Here is a 17,719-nt window from a genome sequence, read left to right as displayed (position 1 = left end):
GCTTCAGCACACTGCAACAAGAGGGTCAATTAACAAGATAAGCAGGCTGGTTAGAGCCAGCAAGAAGCAATCATCTATTTTATTTTAACAAAAAAAAAAAGAGTCAGTAATTCTTGGAACATTTATTAACCCCCTAGTACAGGCAATTACTGCAAGATAAAGGTCTGCCAGTCTTGCATTAACAGAAATTGCTGCATATTGCTTTTTCTACAGCACAGTAATGTCTGTCCTCAACAGTGTAAGTGCTAACATCTGAATTTAAGCCTGAGCAGAGCCCCTCCAACCCAACATTTTTAGCAGAGCTTCACTCTCAGTGACTGTTTGGCCACCAAAAAAAAAATAAAAGAAATAAAAATAGTTTCAAACAAGCAAAACCAACCAACCAACCAAAAAGGCAGGGAGGCATTTCATCATTAATCATTCATTTCATCATCATTCTGTAGCTTAGTTTAAGGTAATCTCACACATACCCTGACATGCAGAACTGCAAAGAGGAAGGTGGGAAGCACAAAACACAAGATCATTCCTGCTGCCTGAGAGATTCTGTAGTTGCATACAACATAAAAAAAAAAACAGTGGTGATTAAAAAAAGGCTTTGCAATAGACAGGACGTTGCCAACCAGCTTTAAATTGAATTACACAGCCTGCTAATCTTTATGATGAAATAAAATTTCGTTGAACACCACACATTAGACTAAATTCTGCAGTGCTTTCTCCCCTCAGCTCCAACCTCTCTCTGCTCAAAGCAACTCCTCCACCCTGAAAGCACTGTTCTTTTTAAGAAGGAATGTGATGCTCTAGTAACAGAAAGACTTCTTATTTTAATTAGATATTGTTAGTACAGTGTATATGTGTGATGTTAAAATTTAGGAGAGAAGTACTTTTGCACTCAGTATTTTTGATGCAGCATTAAATCTCTAAGTAATGAAATAAACTGATGGTGTACACAGAACACATACTTTGCTTTCCACTGAAACCTTGAGTACTGTGTTCAGTTCTGGGCCCCCCAGTTTAGGAGGGACATTGAGATGCTTGAGCGTGTCCAGAGAAGGGTGACGAGGCTGGGGAGAGGCCTTGAGCACAGCCCTACGAGGAGAGGCTGAGGGAGCTGGGATTGGTTAGCCTGGAGAAGAGGAGGCTCAGGGGTGACCTCATTGCTGTCTACAACTACCTGAGGGGTGGTTGTGGCCAGGAGGAGGTTGCTCTCTTCTCTCAGGTGGCCAGCACCAGAACAAGAGGACACAGCCTCAAGCTGTGCCAGGGGAAATTTAGGCTGGAGGTGAGGAGAAAGTTCTTCCCTGAGAGAGTCACTGGACACTGGAATGGGCTGCCCGGGGAGGTGGTGGAGTCGTCGTCCCTGGAGCTGTTCAAGGCAGGATTGGACGTGGCACTTGGTGCCATGGTCTAGCCTTGAGCTCTGTGGTAAAGGGTTGGACTTGATGATCTATGAGGTCTCTTCCAACCCTGATGATACTGTGATACTGTGATATCATAATATGTGGCTGTGGTAGCAGTGCTGGAGGAAGAAACTGATGGCAACGCCTATGAAACTTTCTACTTAGGTGGCATTACTTGTCCATGCCTGGTCAAAGCAACAACCATAAATCTCTGTTCTGTTTTAAAATGGATTTATGGGAAAGAGGGAATCAAAAGAAAAAAAAATTACTTGGGTTATTTCATAAATTTGTTTTAGTTATGGTTTGTTATCTGAAACCTGATCATCCTCCCCTGTTAAGACAAGAGCAGCCCAAGGAAACAGATCCAAAATATGACTGAGCAATTACCGTGATTGAAAGCCCTGTGCAAGAATTGTGCAACACTTTCCAGGGCTCACTGGCTCCTTTCTTTCTTTGACAATTACCAAATGAATACGTTAGGTACAAACATACAAAGAGCCACTCAATCCAGAGCATTGTTCTCAACATCTCTCTTGAATTGAGGAGCCCAGAACTGGACACAGCACTCAAGGTGTGGCCTGACCAGTGCTGAGTATAAGAATAATCTCCCTTGTCCTGCTGACCACACTGCTCCTGGTACAGGCCAGGATGCCAGCGGCTCTGCTGCCCACTTGGGCACACTGCTGCCTCATCTTCAGCTCCTCCCTACCAGCACCCCCAGCTCCCTCTCTGCCTGGCTGCTCTCAGCCACTCTGTCCCCAGCCTGTAGTGCTGCTTGGGGTTGTTGTGGCCAAAGTGCAGAACCCTGCACTTGGCCTTGCTAAATCTCATCCCACTGGTCTCTGCCCACCCATCCAGCCTGGCAAGGTCCCACTGCAGGGCTCTCCTGCCCTCCAGCAGATCCAGCTGCTCCTAGCTTGGTGTCATCTGCAAACTTACTGATGCTGGACTCAACTCCCTGGTCCAGATCCCCAATAGAGATATCGAACAGGACCAGACCCAGGGTATCTCTGATCCTGGGAGTCACCACTAGTGCCAGCTGCCAACTGGATGTGGCACCATTCACCACCACTCTCTGGGCCTGGCCCTCCAGCCAGTTCTTGACCCATTTCAGTGTGAATTTGCCCCTTCTTTCTCTTTGAAAGCACATTTCACCTGAGCCAAGTTTGTAATGTCTGTCAAAGAACACCCTAATGCTTGGTTTGATTGATCATGGCAGGTAGTACATAACTTGCAGACAGAATTTCACACTCTAGCTCCACAAAGTCAGTGATCACAGTTCAGAAAACCAAAACAACAAACAAAGTTTCTCTGTGTGCCATTAACAGATAGCAAAAATAGTTTCTTGTGACATTTCTTTATGAAAAGCTGCCAGGAGTAACAAGAGCAAAACAAGAAAGAACTGCTCAGATGTGAGTAAACTGAACACTGCTCCTCATGCACAAACTGCACTGCAGGCAGCAGAAATTTTACTCTCCTGACACTCATTTCTGTGCAACTTCTTCCATGTTAACTTTTAAGTTACACTTTCAACGTTCTGGTTTATGCTCAGAATCTAATATCTGAGTCAGAGCAAAGCACAAATATTAAGAAGCAGCTATAAATAACCACAGCACAAAAGTAGAATTTTGCAATTTCCCCCCTCCCCCTACTTTTTTCCCTTCACATTTTACTGTAGATTGCTACATCAGGAAAACATTATTCAGCTTACAACCAAAAAAAACCCCATGGCTGTGTTCTCCCAATATTTCATAAATACAATAAAATTGTTAATTTGAATTGTTAATTGAAACTGCACTTTGGCCACAACAACCCCAAGCAGCACTACAGGCTGGGGATAGAGTGGCTGGAAAGCAGCCAGGAGGAAAGAGCTCTGGGGCTACTGATAGACAGCAGGCTGAAGAGGAGCCAGCAGTGTGCCCAGGTGGCCAAGACAGCCAGTGGCATCCTGGCCATTGTGGCCAGTAGGACGAGGGAGGTTATTCTGCCCCTGTACTCAGCACTGCTCAGGCCACACCTTCAGTACTGTGTCCAGTTCTGGGCTCCTCAATTCAAGAGAGATGTTGAGGTGGTGGAAGGTGTCCAGAGAAGAGCAACAAGGCTGGAGAGGGGCCTGGAACACAAACCCTATGAGGAGAGGCTGAGGGAGATGGGGGTGTGCAGCCTGGAGAGGAGGAGGCTCAGGGGTGACCTCACTGCTGTCTACAACTACCTGAAGGGAGGCTGTAGCCAGGTGGGGTTGGGCTCTTCTGCCAGGCTACCAGCAACAGAACAAGGGGACACAGTCTCAAGTTGTGCCAAGGGAAGTATAGGCTGGATGTTAGGAAGAAGTTCTTCACAGAGAGGGTGATTTGCCATTGGAATGGGCTGCCCAGGAGGTGGTGGAGTCACCATCCCTGGAGGTGTTGAAGAAAAGCCTGGATGAGGCACTTAGTGCCATGGTCTAGTTGATTGGATAGGGTTGGGGGATAGGTCGGATTGGATGATCTTGGAGGTCTCTTCCAACCTGGTTGATTCTATGATTTAACATTTTGGTATTATTTAACATTTGAATGTTAATTTATTTTTATTATTCTTCCAAGAAGAAGAAAAAAAAAAAACAGTGTTAATTTCTCTTTTTTCAAGTGTATGCAAATAAATGTTGAGCACTATGATTTAGTCAAACCACGTGGGAATTTAAAACTAAGTGTAAATAAGAAGTTAATTGTGACACAGTTCAAGTTAGAACAAAAGCAAAGCAAATATTCCTAAGCAGTGATACTTCAATAAAACCTAAATGAACTTGGAAGAAGCTCTTGAAAATTTTACTGAAAAGTGAGATAAAGAACTAAGAGAACTAATTATGTAGAAAAAAAAGCACCAAAAAGCCCCAAAAAAATGAACAAACAAAAACCTCAACACCTCAAAAAAAAACCCCAAACCCACAACACCAAAAAACAACTTTGAAGACTCTAGATTTTGTTTTCTAGATCTAGGTGGATTTTCTAACTGAAATGGCATCCATGTGCTCCAAACTCCTGAAGTCCAGCATCTATTAGCAGTTAGAATTAGCAAGCAAGCAGACACAAAACTGTCTGCACAGGCTTGCCAGTGCACCTTCAGATCTCATTTTTTTCTCCAGCTCAGAGCATCTCTAAAGCAGGCAGCAATCATGGTCTGGACCACACAGAACTGCCAACAGTACCAGAGGCATAGCAGAACGCCAATAAGGCAGAAGAGTCAACTGTCCTCAGCAGCCAGCTCAATCTCCTACTGAAGTGGATCCCATTCCAGTGTCCGAAGCCTGAAGAAGCTCCTCACCAGAGCATTCTCACAGAGGACACTGCTGTTTTCTATATTAGACCAATAGATTTTCCAGGGAGCTGCTTCCCTCTCTCCCAGAACAGCTGTGCAAAACCTCTGCATACTCAGAGGATTAAAGCTACCTCAGCATTTTCTTTCACTTGCAATGAATGCTTTCTTTTTCCTCCAAGTGCTAAGAGTTTTGTTCATCAAAATGGTATTTTATGTTTAGTCAATTATTCATTCTAGCTATAACAAGCAGAGCAATATAGGGTTCAAAATATGCTCCAGATGGTAAAAACACAAATGAGAAATAAATCAAGTTTATAAAAATAGGAAGAGATTTGCTTTTATTGCCATAATTTTACTTCCAAATATTCCTAAGCTTCCTTCTGGTTCTAAATTAGTTTAGAATACTCTGAGCTAATATCCTCCTGAAGTTAGAGGAATTTAGAGCTTACTGGTTTGTTTCTATTAAAATAAAGTGTCATGTTAGATGCTAAGACAAGTCATACTGGTGCCACGGTCTAGTGGATCAGATAGGGCTGGGTGCTAGGTTGGACTGGATGATCTTGGAGGTCTCTTCCAACCTGGCTGATTCTATGACTCTGTGATAGCAGAAAGGTTTTCTGAAGGTTCTCAAGAGCAAATAGTTTATCAGAATCAAACTGCTTTCAGTGTACTTTAGCAAAAGGAACAGACTCACACAAAACCCTAAATGAAACCTGGACACCTAGATAAACTAAGGGTATAACTGAGCCCAACCAGAGAGACTGAGGAAGGATGGAAAAGGAACGTGACCCCAAATTTTTAAAGAGTGATAAGAAAAGAGCTTGATCTTACTATTATACTATCTGGTTACAGGTAATATTTTTCAGCTTAAATTATACTGTCATCAAGATCAAACAGTATTTTGGCAGGTGTTCAGCTCACAGTTTTGAATATGATTGCAAGTTTCTGCAGCACTACCGCAGAACTCTTAGACTAATGCAGAACCAAGTGGGATCTGCCCATACCTCTGAGGGCAATGTCATGTTTCCAATGCTCTTCTCATTTTGTCATCTATTCCATATAGCAGCCAGCAGCTCGAACCTGAAGCTGCTACTCGCAGTAACTAATCAGCCACACAAAAATGAACCTTAAAAGGAACCGATGGTACACTTCTGAGGACCATAATCGTATATGCTGAGTGTAATGAGAAAAGCTTCATGATAAAATAGCATAAACATTCTTCTCACTTTAAGTAACCTCACTGAGGAACTATGCCACAGAAGGGAAAAAGAAAACACATAAAACACACCACTTTGATTTTTATTTTAGCTCTATCAACAGTTTTTATATTAATGGCAAGCATATATTACACAAAGAAATACCTGTTCCAGTCTGAACCCATATGCATTTATTTGGCCACTCAACCATTCACAAAATTCCTCAAGTCACTGTCCCACAGAAATTAAAAGAAGCATGCATTTGAAACAAAAAAGCAAGACATAAACCATCAAACAGCCAAACTGCTAAAGCCCAGAAGAGCTCTGCTACCTAGGCAGATTCTGCTCAACTCCACAGACATGAACCAGCAGTAATTTCACCTACTGGATTTGTTTGTATCTGCCAACGCAGAATAGTCCATCCAGTAACACGCCTTATATTGGAAATCTTGCATGGAAAAAAACCCACAAAACCCAAAAGTTAACATAGTAAGAGATAACCACCAGACTAAAAGGCACAGAACTGGCCATTTGAGGAAAAAATGACTAATCCAGGTGGAAATTATTCACACGAGTATGGGTGTGCACAATCAGGTCCAACTGAGCACCATAAACCTATCATCACTCATTAAAGATCTATCTGCCTGAATTTATCTTTGCTTTCTTTTCAGTTCTTAGGAGTTATTCAATCACCTCCCATCACACAGCAAAGGAAATAGTGCACAGTGAAAGACAAAGCTATAATTAGATAGTCCTTCATTTCATTTCCCATATATGACTGAATGGAGAATGGATGGGAAAAATATGAGCGGTGATAATAACTATGTTGCAACACTCAGTAAGAAGTATATTGAGCATAGAGTAACATCTTAATTCTTCCTCAGCACATAATGCTGTGTTTACTGCAAGGTCAGTTAAGTTACTCTAAGAGATTTTTAATGAAAACAATTATAAATTTAAAATAACTGTGTTTAAAGCATTTAACAGTCACTAAGGTCAAGTGATTACAGCAGTTACAAGACCCAAGGGACATGTTCACACCAAAACAAAGTGAATAAATTACCTCAGCCAGTGTATGCAATCACTAAGTGACCACAGAGGTTATTCAATGTATAAGCCCAGATGACTTTCATGCAAAACCAATAATGAAAATTTATCAGCCAAAGGGAAAAAAAGCCTAAGAAGTAGTGAAAGTTGCAGGAAGGGCTGAGAGCTAAGAGGAGTGGGGAGGAGAGCATGATTTGGCTGTGGAGACAAGGAAGGAGGATGAACGTTAATAAAATGGATGGGCAAGATGATGAACACTTTGCTCAGACGAGATACCTTGAGAGTTGAAAAGGGATGCAAGGGAAGCAAAAGGGCTGACAGAAGTGCTCTCGGTCCTGTATAATTGGTACTTATAACGCCCAGTGAAGTTTATAAGCAATGTTGTGTTCAGAATTATCTTTTAGCTTTTTCCCTTGCTGTTGCTACCAAAAAAATTACAGGCAGTTACTGTGCCTTAGATATTCCATTATATAAGCCTGAGCAGAGACAAGGCCCTGAGTTTTTTTACCATAGAGTAGGTAAAATACATTGTGGAATGAAGCCTAGCCTTTTGTTTCCTTTGCCTCTGAGTCTTTCTAGCCTAAGTGGTGAGATGGCACCACACAGCCAGCCTATCAGTGGCATGTACAACAGGAGCATTCTACACAAGCTCCTCTCCTTCATTTTGGTCTTCAGCTGTTCCAATTTAATTGCCTTCAACCGTAGCAATACACTATCAAGGCACTGCTACCAAACACAGCAGAATATGAAAGGCAATGCCAAAGAGGCATTGGGTGCCTGCCTTCAAGGTTAAAATGCCAGTCCTCCCAGTTCAAAAAGGCAGCCACCTGAATAGCACTCCCCAAAAATTCTCCTCCTCAAACCATGGTTATTGATTTTGCCATCTTCTATCAGCACAAACTCGTGCATTTGTACAAGCTGTCACCACCCAGCCAGCACACACAAGGCTACTCAGTTCCTTGCTGTGGAAAGACAGAATCTTTTCCCCTCAAGATAACACAGAAATACAGCAAACTCTCTAATTTTGTCTTAATTAACAGAATCCTACTGAAGCTAGAAACAGCACATCACACGAGGACAAGAGAAATAAGGGGGGGGCGGAATTTTCAAGCGCTCTAATTCAATTAGGAAGCAGTGACTGACACTTGGACAGGAGAGGTTAATTGGGGTCACCAAAACGCAGTAATTCCTTACCTAACCAGTCATTAAACTTCTTAACCTCGGAGGGCAGTCCCAGCTCGGTGAAATCGCCCGTGTGGAGAAGGATGTCCCCATAAGGCATCTGGATGCCATCTGTTCTGGAGTGCGTGTCTGAGACGCAGACAAATCGCGTGTGGCCGGCTGGTTTCGGAGTGTCATATGGGATAGGGTCGACCCTAAAGCAGACACATAAAGATCTTGTAACAGTTACAAGGTTAAAAGCCCTCCTCACATCTCTTACTCCAGACAACCACCACGGACCCATCTCTACGGAAGCACACATGCAGGCACCCAGTCACACGCGCAGCCGAAAATCCAGGAGGGGTCCCAGGGCTCCTTCTACACTTAGCTGGGAAGGAAGAGAGGTTAAAAAAATTACACAAAATATGGCCAGTTTCTGATACTAAAGTTAATTTAAACGTTGGGAAAAATAGATTTGAGAGACGTTGAATTCAGGCATATTTTCTCCCCATCATCTGCTTTGAACATGAAGAGGTACAGAGGACATTAAAGAACAGGTCTCAGAGGTGGGCAACAACAGGCTCTTGCTTGAGCTGAGCAGCTCAGTATCTGATTTTGTTCAAGGGCACAGGCAGTTCTGCAGACTCCAGCAGGAATACTGCTTTACACACAATCGGGTACCTTCAAAAGTGCTTTCATGAAGCCTGGAGATCGCAAACCTGAGTCTAAAGATAACTTCTCACCCTCATACAACATCCTGAGCTCAGCGGCCTGAAATCTATAACATCAGGAGGTGATGTGGTAGAGAACTTAGCAATCAGAGATAGAACTTCTTTTCCTGTAACAAACATTGCTTAGAATTTCTTTCAGTTCGTTATTTGCAAGTTATATTTGTTAGTTTGAGCTTATCAGCTGTTATGTGACTCTCTGCAGAAGTTGGGGTTTGAGATGTTTTAGGGCTTGGTTTTTAAATTGAAGCAGGACAGAGAAAAGTAACAGCAAAGAGAAGCACTTTCTACTGGAGAATTTTTAACAGAGTAACCTAAAACACAAAAGGCAAACCATTACCTACTTGGGCATAGCAATCATTTCTCTGCAGTTACTTGATTTGCTCAATCTAACTCAATTTGGTAATTTGATTTGCTCAATCTAACTCAACATTTTAGCACAAGATCTAGATTAACACCACAGAAAACCTCATCCCAACTCCAGAAAACTCCAATCCATCGATGTACCACTTTGACCATGGTTAAGAGCTTCTCTTCAGCTAGAAACATCAAGGTACTCAGGATTTATGTTAGAATAGTCATCTATTTACATCTCGTATCACCAGAGCAGTGAAAAAATCTCCATGCATTTTACAGCACCCAAAATAATGCTGTTCTAAGACTTACTTGGACAAAATGGCACAAGAGACACTCAAAGAATCAGTGCCTGAAAGTAAAATTAAACAGGTTTTATTAGTTTTGCTCTCTACATTGAATGACAACAATTAACTAACTCATCTCTGTGAATCTTCCTCTTGAATCCCTGTAGCTGTAATGAGAGGGATGATCACTAACAGTGAGCACTTGCAGCCCTGGATGCCAGTGACACCCTAGTCTGGAAGCAGCATGGTCAGCAGATGGAGAGAGGTGATTCTGCCACTTTGCTCTGGTGAGTCCAGCCCCCAACACAGGAAGGATTTAAGAGATGGACCTGATGAGGCAGGTCTAGAGGAGGGTCACAAAAATGATGAGGAGGCTGGAGCACCTCTGCAACAAGGACAAGCTGAGGGAGCTGGCGTTGTTCAGCCTGGAGCAGAAAAGGCTCTAAGGAGACCTAACAGCAGCCTGCCAGTACCTGAAGGGGGCTACAAGAAGGATGGAGAGAGACTGTTTACAAAGGCCTGTGGTGATAGGATGAGGGCAACGGTTTGAAACTAGAGAAGATTTAGATTGGATGTTAGGAACAAGTTCTTTACCACGAGGGTGGTGGAACACTGGAATGGGTTGCCCAAGGAGGTAGTTGAAGGCCCATGCCTGGAGGTATTCAAAGTCAGGCTCAACGAGACCCTGAGCAGCCTGATGTAGTGGAGGACATCTCTGCTGAATGCAGGAGGGTCAGACTAGATGATCTTCACAGATCATTTCCAACCCAAACCATTCTGTGATTCTATGATAATAACAAACAAAGCACAAATTCAAAGAAAACACAGACTTTGGATGGATGCCTTTATTTACTGACCTGTATTTGCTGGTTTCTATACAGTGAACTTCCACCAGCATCTTTTAATTTTGGTCCCCCTACACAGGTGAGAAAGGATCAAAGCATCCTCCCCCAAGGAGTAATTCAGCCCCCTACACTGGGGACTCCAGAGTGGTTCAAGAAGTCACATGCCATATGGATATGAACTGGTGTCCAATGGAAAAATGTCCACATGAATGCACTTACTAACAAGCTTTTACTGAGTCTTTTGTATTCAGTGGAATGCTACTAACAGCTAAAATTTTAGCACGAGGGGCAGGGTTAAAGACATTATTCCTAGCATCAGAATTAATTATTTCCAATCAAGCTGTAGTTACCATAAATGTACCACATTTGGTTGTCACGGTCTGCTGAACTCAATTGCAAAATCCAGGCTCTGCAAGATTATGTTTACTTTAATACATTCTTTATCTTAAAAAGAAAAGCTTTTACTGCATGCTGGATTGGATGGGAAAGAGCATTTTGGAGACAATCGCTTTTGGTATTGTACTTCCTATTCTACCCAAAGCACCAGGTACAGACACCCACTACAAAAGCCTGAACTCCAACAATCAATGCATTTTTCTTCCCTGCAAGGGTTGGAAATTAATAAGGTCATTATTAAAGAAGGAGATTTCGTTTCCCCATTGAAATTGCACTGGCAAGCTGGGCAGAATGGCAATTATAAGCCATATGGTTTTGTATTTGGTACCTACCTCCCAGTTATGGAAGGTAAGCAAAAACTTTTTTAGTAGTATGTCACCCTGTTAACACGAGATGCTCTGAAGCAACCTTTCCTCTCTTCCAAGGACATTTACTGCAAACAACACAAAGAATGAACAGCTTTCATCACTACCACACACCTAGCTCAGATCACCTCTGCCTGAGCTACGAACAGCACTGCCTGCTTCCTGGGAGTCCAGTTTGGTTCATACCCAGCAGCTATGCTTTTGCCTTTCTCTGCAGTTTGCTTCCAAACAAACCCTGGTTTGCTTTAGGCAATCTCTATTAGGCTATGACACCAAAATCTGGTTTAGGATTTTTCTATTCATGCAGTGATTGACTTACAGAAAATTCTATAATTGAGATTCATTAAGTTCCTGACCCTTCTTCCTCCTCTTCGAAACACTACAATGTTGCCAAGTAACCTTTTTTCTACATCTTAGCTTAAGTTCTTCTCTTTTTTCAGCAGGGCTTGACTACCAAGTATTTGAAAGTGAGATACTGAAGGTTATTGTGTTCAGTCCATCAATTTATCTGGCTCGAAATAGCTCTTCAATACAAACTTATTAAAAGTGGTGCTGCTGCCAGTCCTAAAGGCTCAAGTTTTCTTTTCATGCACAGCTACAGCATGGCAAACAGTAATGCAGGATTTTTCCTTTTCAGTACATCATGAGAGGATTGGCCTCTGAACCTGTGAGATCAGCTGCTGCAGCAGGCAAGGCACTGCCTTCTCAGAGCCTTTGGTGGCATGCTGCTTACCAGAGGGCTTCTAGCTGGGCTGTGAATGCCATGCACTCTTCTGGTGGCCCAGCAACTGCGGATTAGACACTGACATTTCTGAAAGCACTGTAAGTGTTATGCATCTGACCTTCACCGCAGCTCAGCAGGAGACAAAATCCTTATTTCAGCCCTGCCCACCACCAGCCCCTGCTGAATCAGAGCAAACACCTATGAAATCCTTGGCCGGTAGGAGGAGGGAGGTGATTCTGCCCCTGTACTCAGCACTGCTCAGGCCACACCTTGAGTGCTGTGTCCAGTTCTGGGCTCCTCAATTCAAGAGAGATGTTGAGGTGCTGGAAGGTGTCCAGAGAAGGGCAACAAAGCTGGTGAGGGGCCTGGAACACAAACCCTATGAGGAGAGGCTGAGGGAGCTGGGGGTGTGCAGCCTGGAGAAGAGGAGGCTCAGGGGTGATCTCATTGCTGTCTACAACTACCTGAAGGGAGGTTGTAGCCAGGTGGAGTTGGTTTCTTCTCCCAGACAACCAGCAACAGAACAAGGGGACACAGTCTCAAGTTGTGCTGGGGGAAGTCTAGGCTGGATGTTAGGAGGAAGTTGTTGGCAGAGAGAGTGATTGGCATTGGAATGGGCTGCCCAGGGAGGTGGTGGAGTCACCGTCCCTGGAGGTGTTCAAGAAAAGCCTGGCTGAGGCACTTAGTGCCATGGTCTAGCTGATTGAATAGGGATGGGTGCTAGGTTGGACTGAAGGATCTTGGAGGTCTCTTCCAATCTGGTTGATTCTATGATTCTATGAATCCAATGTGTTCTCTAGTCTTTGCTCCAATCACAGTGCATCCAGCTAACTCTGACACTCCATCACCACCAACATTTGTTCAGTATTCCTACAGTGTCTGCTGCATTTGGAAACGAATGCATATGGAACGATGCAGTCAATTCTACTGCAGAACTTAAATGTTTGTCTGTTAGGATTAATACAGAAATCCTGACATGAAAAGCAAGCTAACAAGAGCATCAAAATGAACAAAGAATTTTTGGCCGTAAGTTATTGAGCTATTTTGGGTAGATCACCTCCTTTACAGCCAGATGGTAAAAGGTATTTATCTATCCTAAGATACTTAGAAAATCAGGCACTTTGGCTTCTTTTCAGAAGTTGAAGTCCCAAAAGGAAATCCCCTAAGGCAGCTGAGCAATGACTGCTTTCTAAGATCGTGACAGTAATGTAAGATCTGTCACATTTAATGCATTTATGACAAGGGTTTCAGAATCAGAAGGGACAATGTAATCTTCATGCACTTCCATAAGGACCTTGTTTATCAGATAATGACTTGGCTTTACTAAACTGTCCTTACCACCAGCTATTTAGAGTCAGGGTCCCTCAGGTACAAACCTCACATCCACAGTTCCTCACACACGACCAGAGCTTCAGTTTGGCTTGCTCAGCTATCACTAACCAGAATCTTCCCCCAAACCCAGGGTTACCATGGCACTTCCAAGACAGTGGGGTCCTGTCAATGAGCAAGACCAATGCTGCCCCTTGCCCAAGCAAGGTTGCTTGTGCTGCTCCTGGGGACTGCACAAGCTGGGAGCTGCCTGCTGCCCTCATCCACAGGCCAGCACATTTTGGCATGGCTTTACACTTTAAAAGCAGTGGTTAAGTAAATACACTACTACAAGCAATGCAGAAGTGCTCAAGGGGATTTTGGCAGCAAGGTATGAGAGTTGAATTCAGAAAGTAAGCCATGGAGGAGAAAAACATTGAGCCTTTCATATGCAAGGACTTGATTTAAGGTGTCAAGCTACAGAACAGACATGTCAGCTGTGTATTTCAGCCCAGGCTTTGATGTCATATAAATCAGCAGCCTTAGAAAGTACCTCTGAGGAAGGGCAGTTGCAGCCCTTAAGGGACTCAGCTGCAGGCAGAATTACACGGGGGCCCTGTTTTCAAAGAAAATTCAGCACAGACACAAGCAGCATTTTTGAGAAAGAAATTAAAGTTTTGATTGCAAAGGATAATTCTGCATGGGTGAGTTCGAATGCTGAAAACACAAGGCTCTGGCTGGCTTGGCCAGCCCCCAGGAATGCCTGTGCTTGGAAGGACCCACGCCCTTTTCACATCCCTGCTTGCTTGGGGTTTGAGATATGAAGACTCCAAATCCCCCTCTTACAAAACTCCCAAGAAACCAATTCACCCGTGAGGATGGAATAAAGTCATAAACATTAAGCCAGGGAGAATTTCCAGTTCCTAACATTGAATAAATCACTCAGATGAACACAGCACCTATGCAGGACAAAATGCTTACAAGTGATGAAAATCACTTCCCCTGCCCCAAACCAGCACTGCTACAGTACACAATCCACTGCTTCTGAAGCTGATTTCATTGGCTTTGCTACAGCACAAAGACCACCTAATGTTACTCCTTCCCAGGCTCACCAGATGCACGAATAGTCCCCACAGTGACACAGAGGTCCAGGTCCTTCAGAGACTATGTCACATCATCTGCTGCTTGTCCATCACTTACTAATTTCTCCATTGGGTTCTACCTGTGACAGAACTTGTGGTTTGGTTTTTATGCTACCTAAATTAGTATTCATTATAGACCCATGTAAGCTTCAAGTCTGTGTACTGCAAAATTCTGTGTGTTGCTGCAGCTACTGACTTGGGATTCACTTGGAGACATGCTATTTACCAACTACTCTACATGAAAAACATATCTCTACAGCTAGCTTTAGTAAAAAAAACACCTACTCATATTTACTATGAATAGTCATCATTTTATTTATTTACAGTTCAAAGTCCTCCTGCAAAACCTTCATACTCTTCCAGTGAGGACAGGCTGAAGGAGAGGGGCTTGTTCAGCCCGGAGTAGAAAAGGCTCCAGGGAGACCTAACAGCAGCCTGCCAGTATCTGATGTGGGCTACAAGAAGGCTGCAGAGGGACTGTCTGTAAAGGCCTGCAGTGATAGGATGAGGGGGAACAGTTTGGAATTAGAGGAGATTTAGATTGGATATGAGGAGCAAGTTCTACACCATGAGGGTGGTGGAACACTGAAACAAGATGCCTAGGGAGGTAGATGAGGTTCCATGCCTGTAAGTATTCAAAATCAGGCTCAACAAGACTCTGAGCAACCTCATCTAGTGCAAGATGTCACAGTATCACCAAGGTTGGAAGAGACCTCACAGATGATCAAGTCCAACCCTTTACCACAGAGCTCAAGGCCAGACCATGGCACCAAGTGCCACGTCCAGTCCTGCCTTGAACAGCTCCAGGGACGGCGACTCCACCACCTCCCCGGGCAGCCCATTCCAGTGTCCAATGACTCTCTCAGGGAAGAACTTTCTCCTCACCTCCAGCCTAAATCTCCCCTGGCACAGCTTGAGGCTGTGTCCTCTTGTTCTGGTGCTGGCCACCTGAGAGAAGAGAGCAACCTCCTCCTGGCCACAACCACCCCTCAGGTAGTTGTAGACAGCAATAAGGTCTCCCCTGAGCCTCCTCTTTTCCAGGCTAACCAATCCCAGCTCCCTCAGTCCTTATGACTACAGGGCGGTCAGACCAGATGACCTTTGGAGACCCCTCCCAACCCAAACCATTCCATGATTCTATGATTGTGTTCTATGATTTAGCTGTGTTGATCAGGCTGACACAACACAGACATGACACTGAATACCTCAAACACTACCTGATCAAAAACCAAAACCCCAGCATCAAGTGTGGAGCAGACACCATACCCTTAATCTTCATTAGAACTTGCTCAAAATCTTCTGAGCTGCTTCACTCTCCCAAAGTTAAAAGGGAGGAAGCTCTCTGTGCTGTACAAACTATTTCACTAAATGGATTGACAAAGAGATTACGTTCTCAGCACTTGTAACTGATTATCTGGCAAAGGAGAAGTATAAACTTTTGTTGCAGGGGACAGGCAGGTTACTGGATCACGTTGTACCCTCCAATGAAAAGTGGGCAGCCTTCAGACTCACTGCATGAATCCAGCACGTTATACATATCCAGAGAGAAAAATACATACACAGAGCTGATTTTGTGATACAGCACATGCTGAATGACACAAAGCCAAATACTCATTTCCCCTCAATAAAAACAATAAATGCCACTGCTTTAGTTGGCTGCTATCAGCCATTAATTATTTAAATCATACTTATTAGTGCTTTTGCTAACCTGAGTCCATCTTCCAGTATGGTCAAACACCAAGACAACATCTGGAACGCTTGACTGCAAAAGAGGGATGCAAATACCTTTCAACACTCTCACTGGTAGATCTTATTTGTACAAGCACACATATCTATGAACAGACTACTCTAAATCAGCCAGAAAGCCACACCTCTTCTGGCAACTTCCACATACATGTGTCACCCATCAAAAACCTTAGAGAGAGTTCTGGAAGCAGGAAAACAGAGGTCTGCTATTTATTTCAGAAATGGCATTAACTGTGTCTCAGTGCAAAGTGGAAGGGAAAAAAAAGAATTACATTTTCAAAGCCACAGGAGGATTCAATGCACCACTCAGCAGCTTACTGCTAACGTTTCCAACAATTATAGCTGCAGGGAAATGATGGATCTTTTCATTACAGGTTTTGGAGCTGTTTTACTTCCAGTGAGATTGATGAGATTAAACAGAGAAGACCTGCATTGCCCACTGCCATCATTTGGGCAAACTTAGGAACGCCTTCTTTTGTAAGGAACTTAGAATAATGCATCTTCCCAGCCTGATATAAACCTCAACTAATTAAAGAGTCCAAATTCTGTTAAACCCAGGTTCTGGCCAGTCATAAAACCAGAAAGAGCTAGAAATTTAGATTTTCTATGATGTTCTTTGAGGGTAGTCAGCTGTTTGGTTTTTTATTTTTCCTTGAGGTACCTAACCTCCTGTGATATTAATGGAATTCACAAACTGAATTGCTTGAGTGCTTTTGAAAGTCCTATTAATCATCCCTTTGCAGATGAAACTTGGTTTTAATCAACGAAATACTTTCTGAAATTTGGGTGTAAGTAGCTTTCCAAACACTGGAGAAGAAAAACAGACCTGAAAGATCACAGAATCAGAGAAACATTCATGCTAGAAAAGCCCCTCAGGATCACCAAGTCCAACCAATAACCCTGCTCTACAAGGTACACCCTAAAGCACATCCCCAGACACCGCATCCAAACGACTTTTAAACACACCCAGGGTTGGTGACTCCACCACCTCTTTGGGCTGTCCATTCCAATGCCTGACTACTCTTGCTGGGAAAAAAAATGTCCTTCTATCCAGTCTACCCAGTCACAGCTTGAGACCATTCCCTCTTTTCTATTATTAATTACCTCTGAGACGAGACCAGCACCAACCTCTCCACAGAGGGCACCAGCAGCAATTTAAGGCCCAGGCAAAAACTTCCTTTAAATAATATGATAAATTGCCATTTTTATGCTGGTATGATTTCAATTAGAAGTCATTAAGGAATGCTTCTCCTACATTATTTTGTTGTTGTGGGATTGCTATAAATGATACCTTCCTCCTACCCCAAAAAGAACTCAGTGGCTGATAAACAGCAGCTTCTAGGAAGGTGTATGTCAGTAAGTCATTTGTAGATTGATAGAATGGTTTAGGCTGGAAGGGAACTTAAAGATCAACCAGTTCCAACCCTCTGCCATAGGCAGAGACATCTTCCACTAAATCTGCTTGCTCAAAGGCTCATCTAACCTGCCCTTGAACACCTCCAGGTAGGGGGCAGTCACGATTTTCCTTGGCAACCCGTTCCAGTGTTTCACCAACCTCACTGTAAAGAGTTTCTTCTTAATTGCCAGTCTAAATCTGCCCTCCTCAAGCTTCAATCCATTCCCTCCCATCCTATCATCATAGGCCCTTGTAAAAAGTCTCTTTCTGGTTCTCCTGTAGGCTCCCTTCAGGTACTAGAAGGCTGCTCTAAGGTCTCCTTGGAGCCTTTTC

At 43.4% G+C, this 17,719-nt stretch overlaps 1 protein-coding gene across 2 annotated transcripts in view; it reads right to left on the bottom strand.

Moving 5' to 3' along the window:
* MPPED2 (metallophosphoesterase domain containing 2) overlaps positions 1-17,719 on the bottom strand; it is a 123,378-nt gene that overhangs the window by 80,790 nt on the left and 24,869 nt on the right. For both annotated transcript variants that reach the window (XM_064163838.1, XM_064163839.1), the window contains exon 3: positions 8,129-8,310. In XM_064163838.1, the coding sequence (XP_064019908.1) occupies positions 8,129-8,310 (182 nt within the window). The remainder of the gene's footprint in view (positions 1-8,128; positions 8,311-17,719) is intronic.

This window comes from Pogoniulus pusillus, chromosome 24 (genome assembly GCF_015220805.1).
Source record: "Pogoniulus pusillus isolate bPogPus1 chromosome 24, bPogPus1.pri, whole genome shotgun sequence".
Taxonomy (NCBI): domain Eukaryota; kingdom Metazoa; phylum Chordata; class Aves; order Piciformes; family Lybiidae; genus Pogoniulus; species Pogoniulus pusillus.
Note: the sequence above shows the minus strand (reverse complement) of the source record. Positions and strands in the feature narration are given on the sequence as shown.